Below are 9152 nucleotides of genomic sequence, written 5' to 3' on the forward strand. Positions count from 1 at the left end.
TCGAAACATCATTTGATGTGATGAGAATTCATACATGACATTTCTGCATTAGTACATTATTTGTTGTCACATGCATATAATATATTTGGTATTTTGTTCAAAAAAATTCATTGCTACAAATTCCCGCCGCAACGCGCGGGGTATTATCTAGTGGTACAAGTTATCCTGACCAAAGGTGGTGTTCGGCTCCAAAAGCACTGGTGTTGACGCCGTCTTGGGCTCCACGGTGACCTCCATCCGGCCGTCCGGCTGGTCTTGGTCTCGTTGCACCGCAATGACAACCTTTGCCTGATACCTTGACCTATGCTTGCTCCCTTTGCACCAAAGGGGAAAACAAGGACACTGCACAGGCCGGCGCCCGCCTGGTCTCGATCGGCATGGCTTGCGTCATGGGATCCTCGCGAGGTACCCCTGCATTGTTCTCTCCGCCTCCTCGCGAGCCTGCCTGATGAGGCTGCCTCTGAGGAAGCTTCCTGTCATCCGCCCCGCGAGGCTTGGCCCCTCACGAGGGTCTTGAGCTTGGGCTGATGAAGATGGGCCGCGCTGGCCTCCTACCCGAGCCACGCCGCAGGCCGCAGGCAGGCAAGTCTGGGGACCCCCGTTCCTAGAACGCCGACAGCCACGGAAAGAATACCATAATACAACGACATCCACAACATAACTCCTCCCAATCAAACCAGAGTTTCTACAGGCACGGTAGAGCAAAGCATATTTTTCAGAAGCCAAAACATAAGCAGGTTTACCAACTAACCGATGAGCTACATCACCAAAGAAGATATTTCAACAACAGAACCTTCTCCAGCAGTCAGAATTGATATTTTCTACCTGCGTCATTAGCAAATGAAAAATCATGAGGTACAACAAAGCAAACATCATGTAAGAAAGAAAGATTACAAAGACCAATCCAACCTTAGGCTCACAGTTTCTAGGTACTGGAAGGCCTAACCAAATCAATTGGAGACAATAGGCTTTCATAGGGAGAAAAAATCTCTTACGATGATTGTGCCTGGCAAAAAATGATAGGTAACTGCTCTGGAACTGTGCCTGGCTCAAGAAATACTGTAACCCAATTATCCGAAAAGAACCAATTCTGCCTCATCCATGTCACTTACCAATCAGTTTTTTTATACCAACAATATATTAGTTCAGAGAAGGGGCAAGATAAAATATATCTCTGCATAAAAAAATTGGTGTATAGGGCAAATTAATTACTCTACTTCTACTTCTGTTGAATAAGTGGAATCACCTGCATTTAGAAGGGGTAAACATCACTATGAGAAACATGTTTTTCCCATTTGAATTCTTACAGAAGATGAGCCATAATCCCAAGTTTAATTGATTTCCTCATGTTTCTTACCTTGTAGATAAATGCAGAACTACAGCCACATCTATCCTACCTTACCTCAAACATTATTAGCCCATCTTTCTTAACTTGCAAATAAACAACCTTCGAATTATGTAGAAACCATCCATCTTCCAATTAGAAATATGATAGAATGAGAATGAAAATTCTACATCCCATTCAAAAATTAGAAAAATATGAAAACAGCCAAGCCTATTTGGTAATCAAATACTTGGATAACCTAATCATGACACATAACTTGAGGAAAATCCTCACTTATACATGGATAGTTCCTGCAGAACACATAACTAATTTAAGTCTTGTCGCTTGAGGCAAAATTTATCAAGCACTACACTGCACAACACGTTTGTTACACAAAAGAACAGCCATAGGCTAATACATCCATTATTCTCCTGTCAGATGCTACACTGAGATTAGTTGGTACTCCAAATGCTACACTGAGATTGCTTTCTGGTCTTCTTGAAGCTCCACCTTCTATGGGCTCCAGATGCACTTGATACGGCAGTACAACAACATCTTGCTATTTGTTCATGACTTGTTTTCCATTCATTTAAAGACTGAAAAACAGTTAACCTTTTCTGGACCCTACATATTCTAGCATCTGTTTGTTAAGTACCAGGTACTTTCTTGTAGGCTAAACAAATACGTAATATACAAAATATGAATGCACATCAAGCAGTTTGGTAACTTAAGCATGTAATTAAAGCTTGAAATACCACAAGGCTACTACATTCAAGATAGTCTGTAACAAATCCCATCGGGAATATTCATCATGGGACCAAGTCACCAGAAACAAAGAAGCACGCCCCCGACCAAGGACAGCACGGATACAGCATTACACAATCAACGCAACAATCAAGACATAAGGAAACAAAAATGGAGAGGAACAAAATCAAAGCCTCAGATGCAGCGGAGGAACACGAATAGCTCGATGAAGCCCCGTAACCAGCCGCCGCTGTCAACACCCCTACCCACCTAGAAGACCAGTTAAGACCGATGCGAAAGACGAAGCCCCCAGCAGCAGAACCAGCGAACACAGAGAACAGCGCTGCCCTCTCTGTGAACCTCTGTGAACCGACAAAGAACACACCCGCCCAGCCGCCACCGCACACAAAACCAATAAAGCAGCGAGAGAGCAGACACACGCACCTGACACATAGGGCAAAAGGCTCACACGAACCGCCACGACTCACCACCGAGTAGGCCCATATACAGCTAACGACCAAAACACAGCCTCAAAACCGAGCCCACAACTGACTCTAAATACCACGATGCACCAGGAGCCTCAAAATCAAGGGAGCTTAGTAACTTAGGTGATAGTGCATACAATGCAACCACACAAATGAAAATGACAGATATTTCTTCCATTCAGAAATATATCATATGAACCTCTTTACCTTGACTACATACATTAAAATAATTAGTATGACCTCACCGGATTAGGAAACAGATGAATCTGTGTATGTACTGGTTAGGAAAACTACCAGCAGATCGTATGTGGTTGGAGGATGTACAAACATGAGTTTTCAGCAAATTAATTAAGCAGAGAAAACTAAATGCATCTTACTGGTTTCTCTCAATATTTCTTTAGAGAAATGTAATATGTACATATCCACTATGAAGTCCATGTTTGCCAAGGATAACTAAGAAAACAGTCATGTCTACTTGTCGTATCACAAATACAAACAAGGTTTGATGTTCAACCTCTATCTCTTGAAGTGTGCCTAGCCAACAGTTCTAGCAGTCTTTGTTGTTCTTGTTTGGATATTCCAGGATGAAGCTGAGGAAGGTTGCTAAGGAATGATTTGGCATCTGCTATCTTATCATGCCTACAGTACTCCTGCAGTATTGAATTGTAAGTTCTCTCATTGGGCTTGCAACCATGAGTAACCATATAACGTACTAAATCAATAGCCTCTTCAAACATTGAGTTGGCCACATAACTCTTAACAAAGATATTGTATGTTACAATATCTGGTACCAGGCCTGAAGATTTCATCTCAGAAAACAATCTTGAGGCTTCTTTCATCTGCCCTTTTCTTCCATATGCATAGATCATTGTGTTATAAGAATATCGATCCGGACGTGCACCACTTGACTTGATCTCAGTGAGGATATTTTCGCACTTTTCACAATCACCTAATCGAGAATACATATGCATCAAGCTATTGTATGTTGCGGTGCTGAGGTTGATAGAACTTCCCTTCATGAGTGAAAGAATCTCCTCCACTTTCTTAACCATCCTATTTTTCCCATATACGGAAATCATTGCATTTAGGACGTTAATATCCAGAGAGCACCGCCTCTTCCTAAGTTCCAGGAACGCCTTCTCTGTTTCGGATAAGTTATTAACTTTGCTGTTGACCAATACCAATGTTTTCACCAGCCCGTGGTGTGACTCTATCTTCTCTGCATATATATCTTCTGACAAAGCTTTCATTTTGTCCAGCTTTTTTGCATTAGCATATGCATGAAGCAGTGAAGAGTAACTAAGCTCATCTGGCCTACAATCCAGATTCTCCATCTCAGCAAACAACTTTTCTGCCTGCTCCCAACGCCCACCACGAGCTAGTGCAGATAGAACAGCGTTATATGTTGATATGTCAGGATATATACCGGCTTCAATCATCCTCTTGTATATCTCCATTGATTGGTCAAACAAGCCACACCGACTATATGAACTAATGAGTGAAACATATGTGTCCCGCTCAGGAACATAACCAGATTTCTTCATCTCCTTGAATACCCCAGACACCTCGGAATCTAAACCATTTTGACCAAATACCGCCAAGAGTGTGTTCCAGGTCACAACATCTGGCACAAATCCAGCAGACCTGAGATCGTCGAAGACAACCATCATCTCTGGGAACTTTCCCCTCACCCCATGCAGCTTGATCAATGCATTGTACGTGCACAAGTTTGGCTTACATCCATTCCTCAACATTTCATCACACGTCCCGATTGCTGCATCAATTTTGCCAGCCCTGTCAAGACCAGAAATCAGCGTCGTGTATGTAATGACATCCGGCTGAATTCCCTTAAGCTCCATCTCCTCTTTGAGCTCTGCTGCCTCTTTCAACAACCCATCCTTTACATAGGACGAAATTAGCGAGTTGTAGGTTACCACACTGGGTGGACAGCCCCCAAGCTCCATCTCCTTGAGCACCCCAATTGCCTCATCATGCATCCGTGCCTTGCCATACACATCAAGCAGCGAATTGAATGTGACCTTGTCAGGTTCGAACCCAGCAGCCCTCATTTCGTCGAACACTTTCGCTGCCTCCTTATAGAGTGCACCACGCCGGCAACAGCTAATGAGCGTGTTATATGTATACCTGTCCAGCGGAATCCCGTCGTTCTTCATGGAGTCCACGAGTGCCAGCACATCCTTCCACGGAACGGCAATCTTGGAGTACACATGGAGCACGACATTGTAGGTGACGATGGCGGGCTGAATGCCGTTAGCCACCATACGGCGGAACACGGCGACCGCGTCCCGGAACCGGCTGGCCCGGGAGAACGCTGACACGAGAGCCGTGTAAGCGCTGGCGTCGGGTTCCGGCGCAGCGTTGAGGAGCGCGGAGGCGTCGGCGAGGCGGCCGGCGCGCGCGAGGACGCGGACGGCTGCGGGGAGCACGCGGGGATGTTGGAGGACGTGCAGGCCGTGGAGGTCCCGCGCAGCGTGGAGAGCAGCGAGCGCGACGCCGGGTCGGCCGCGGGAAGCGAGGGCGTTGAGCACGGAGGCGAGCTCGGAGGTTGGGAGCGCGGAGAGAATGTCGCGCGCGGAGTCCGGGTCGGACAGGAGGGAGAGGAGCGCGCGCCGCGCGGGGAGGGAGAGGGAGGGCGGCAGGTTCCATGGCTGCCCGCTGCCTCGGCCGCCCTGGTGATTAGGGTCGTGCGGGCGGCCGAGGCGCGGCGTGCGGGAGGAGGAGGTGGGGGTGGGGTGTGAGGAGAGGAGGGAGGTGGGGGAGAAGAGTCGGAGAGGGGAGAGCACGGGGGGTTGGTGGCGGAAGGTCTTGGAGGTGGGAGGCGGCGGCGCGGGCGCCCGGAGCGGGAGCGGGAAGGCGACCGTTTCGACCATGGCGGGCGGGGTTGCCGTTGGCTGGGGTTTAGGGGTTATGGCCGGTGAAGGGGTCGCTGGCTGGCACGGGCACGGCCGCTCGTGGAGAAGAGGACCGGATATGGGGGGGATCTCCTATTCGGCGAACAGCGCGCCGGAAACCGGCCGCGCGCGCACACCCCCGATCCCCTACGCTCGCCGACACATGTGGGGTCGAGGTGCCCCTGTTTTTTTCTTTGAGATTTCAAAAAAAGTTCTGGCTTTCAAAAGACGTTCAATGATTCAACAAAAATGTTCACCGAATTCAAAAAAAACTCTTGAATTCAAAAAATCACGATTTCAAAAGAATGAACATTTTTGAATTTTAATGATTTTGTTATTATTTTTATGAGATTATTTTAATAATCATGAACATGTTTTTATATTTGATGAACACATTTTGAATCCGATGAACATTTTCTGAACTTGATGAACAAATATTGTATTCAAGAATGCTTTTTGATAAATGGATGAATAAATTTTAAATTCAATGAGCATTTTTTTTATTTGATGAAGAAATTTTAAATTTGATGAACACTTTTTAAATCCGATGATTTTTTTTTAAATTGGTGAACATTTTTTTTAAAATGATGAACATTTTTTGAATTTGATGAACAAAAAGTATTTGCAAAATTGAAAGGAAATTTTCACAAAAGGGTGAAACGTAAATAAGAAAAGGAGAGAAAAGAAAAATTAGAACAAAAAAATCCTGGTTAAGGGAAGGTTCTAGGACCTTCACAAAACCGGTGAGAGAACACACATGAAACTCTGAAGTATGGGTCGCCCCACTGTGCAAACAATCAAGGAGGGGGTATGCACTAGGTCGCTCCACAACAACCTATGCGCCAAATAGGATCCGTCGGATATGGGGGAGGAGGGCTCATGGGGGTGGAACTTGGGGATTTGGAACGAGAGAATCGCTCCGTTGTTCAGTTCAGTCCTGCTGGGCCAAAATTAATAATAAATGGAATTCGGAGTTGCGCTCTGATTTATGGCCAATTCTATTTGGCGCGCAGGTCGCTGGGTAGCTCCTTTCTGGTTTTGTGAAGATTATAAAACCTTCCTAGACCAGGTTTTTCTTCTTTTTGTTTTGTTTTTTCCTTTCGGTTTTTTTCTCTTTTTTCATGTTCATTATTTTCTTTCTTTTATCATTTTCATTTTTTTCGATGTTAATTTTTCCTACTCCTTTTGTTTTTCATTTTTTTATTTTTTTTATTCTTTTTACATTTTCTGACCATATTTTTTGAATTCGCAATCTTTTTCTGAAATTGTGAAAGAAATTCATTTTTGTTAACATTTTTCTAATGAAATTGTGAGTACCCTATATACCTAAGAGATTGACCCCCACTAACCTATTTATCTTGACATGCGGCCTATCCACCTCATCTTGTGCTACGTCAGCAGGTTCCTTTATCATGCGTCCACATCTCCTCTTTGGCTCTCACCGTCTCGTGTTAGATCTGTCTCTGCCTCCCCTTTGATTCAATTTCTTTGTGGCTAGGTTGTACGCCATCTCTTTCATTACTGCCCTTCCTATTCATCTTCTTAAATTCCACTCACACAACAAATCAAAAGCCATTGATGATGATTTCCTTCCGTCTCTTCGTTTGATCAATGTATTGAACAGTGTGATCTAACCCCGACGGTTCCCTTCATCTTTTATTAATCAACCACTGAACTTGCCTTCAAGCCTTCAAGTTAAAATAGTCCCCTTCCACTCCCTCGTCCCACTATACTTGATATCTTGCTAGGACAAGGCAGCTCCTGTAGTCTTGTGTCAAACCTTTGGCCACCATGAAAACACCTACATCATCTACATCTATTCGCGACGTGTGTACCTACCACCTGAGATTGGAATAGTTGATCGATAGCCATGCTCATGCCCACTTGATGATTGTACGATGTAATCCATGTCGGAGATTCTGCTGATGCTGCCAGCAGTGCTCATGGGTCACGACCGTTGTGTTTTCACGCTATTACGCGGCATCCTCATCGAGCCCTCCCTCCTCGACATCCATGCCAATGCTGAAGGAAATATGCCCTAGAGGCAATAATAAAGTTATTATTTATTTCCTTATATCATGATAAATGTTTATTATTCATGCTAGAATTGTATTAACCGGAAACATAATACATGTGTGAATACATAGACAAACAGAGTGTCACTAGTATGCCTCTACTTGACTAGCTCGTTGATCAAAGATGGTTATGTTTCCTAACCATAGACATGAGTTATCATTTGATTAACGGGATCACATCATTAGGAGAATGATGTGATTGACTTGACCCATTCCATTAGCATAGCACTTGATCGTTTAGTTTGTTGCTATTGCTTTCTTCATGACTTATACATGTTCCTATGACTATGAGATTATGCAACTCCCGTTTACCAGAGGAACACTTTGTGTGCCACCAAACGTCACAACGTAACTGGGTGATTATAAAGGTGCTCTACAGGTGTCTCTGAAGGTACTTGTTGGGTTGGCGTATTTCGAGATTAGGATTTGTCACTCCGATTGTCGGAGAGGTATCTCTGGGCCCTCTCGGTAATGCACATCACTTAAGCCTTGCAAGCATTGCAACTTATGAGTTAGTTGCAGGATGATGTATTATGGAACGAGTAAAAAGACTTGCCGGTAACGAGATTGAACTAGGTATTGAGATACCGACGATCGAATCTCGGGCAAGTAACATACCGATGACAAAGGGAACAACGTATGTTGTTATGCGGTCTGACCGATAAAGATCTTCGTAGAATATGTGGGAGCCAATATGAGCATCCAGGTTCCGCTATTGGTTATTGACCGGAGATGTGTCTTGGTCATGTCTACATTGTTCTCGAACCCGTAGGGTCCGCACGCTTAAGGTTTCGATGACAGTTATATTATGAGTTTATGAGTTTTGATGTACCGAAGAAGTTCGGAGTCCCGGATGAGATCGGGGACATGACGAGGAGTCTCGAAATGGTCAAGACGTAAAGATCGATATATTGGACGACTATATTCGGACATCGGAAAGGTTCCGAGTGATTCAGGTATTTTTCGAAGTACCGGAGAGTTATGGGAATACGTATTGGGCCTTATTGGGCCATACGGGAAAGAAGGAAAAGGGCCTCAAGGGTGGCCGCACCCCTCCCCTTGGTCTGGTCCGAATTGGACTAGGGAAGGGGGGCGCCCCTTCCTTCCTTCTCCTTTTCCCTTCCTCTTTTCCTATTCCATATGGGAGGTGGAATCCTACTAGGACTAGGGAGTCCTAGTAGGACTCCGCACTTGGCGCGCCCCCTCCTAGGGCCGGCCTCCTCCTCCCTTGCTCCTTTATATACGGGTGCAGGGGGGCACCCCAAAGACACAACAATTGATCATTGATCTCTTAGCCGTGTGCGGTGCCCCCTTCCACCATAATCCTCGATAATATTGTAGCAGTGCTTAGGCGAAGCCCTGCGACGGTAGAACATCAAGATCGTCACCACACCATCGTGCTGACGGAACTCTTCCCCGACATTCTGCTGGATCGGAGTCCAGGGATCGTCATCGAGCTGAACGTGTGCTAGAACTCGGAGGTGCCGTAGTTTCGGTGCTTGATCGGTCGGGCCGTGAAGACGTACGACTACATCAACCGTGTTGTCATAACGCTTCCGCTGTCGGTCTACGAGGGTACGTAGACAACACTCTCCCCTCTCGTTGCTATGCA

At 45.3% G+C, this 9152-nt stretch overlaps 1 protein-coding gene across 1 annotated transcript; it reads right to left on the minus strand.

The window, feature by feature from the left end:
- Positions 1-1143: 1143 nt before the first annotated feature.
- Positions 1144-5540, minus strand: LOC125536450 (Pentatricopeptide repeat (PPR) superfamily protein). The gene has a single exon (XM_048699679.2). The coding sequence runs from the start codon at positions 5442-5444 to the stop codon at positions 3063-3065; it is 2382 nt and encodes a 793-aa protein (XP_048555636.2). The 5' UTR covers positions 5445-5540; the 3' UTR covers positions 1144-3062.
- Between the last annotated feature and the right edge of the window lie 3612 nt (positions 5541-9152).

Source organism: Triticum urartu, chromosome 2A (assembly GCF_056163025.1).
Source record: "Triticum urartu cultivar PI428250 chromosome 2A, HENAU_Tu73, whole genome shotgun sequence".
In the NCBI taxonomy this organism is placed as follows: domain Eukaryota; kingdom Viridiplantae; phylum Streptophyta; class Magnoliopsida; order Poales; family Poaceae; genus Triticum; species Triticum urartu.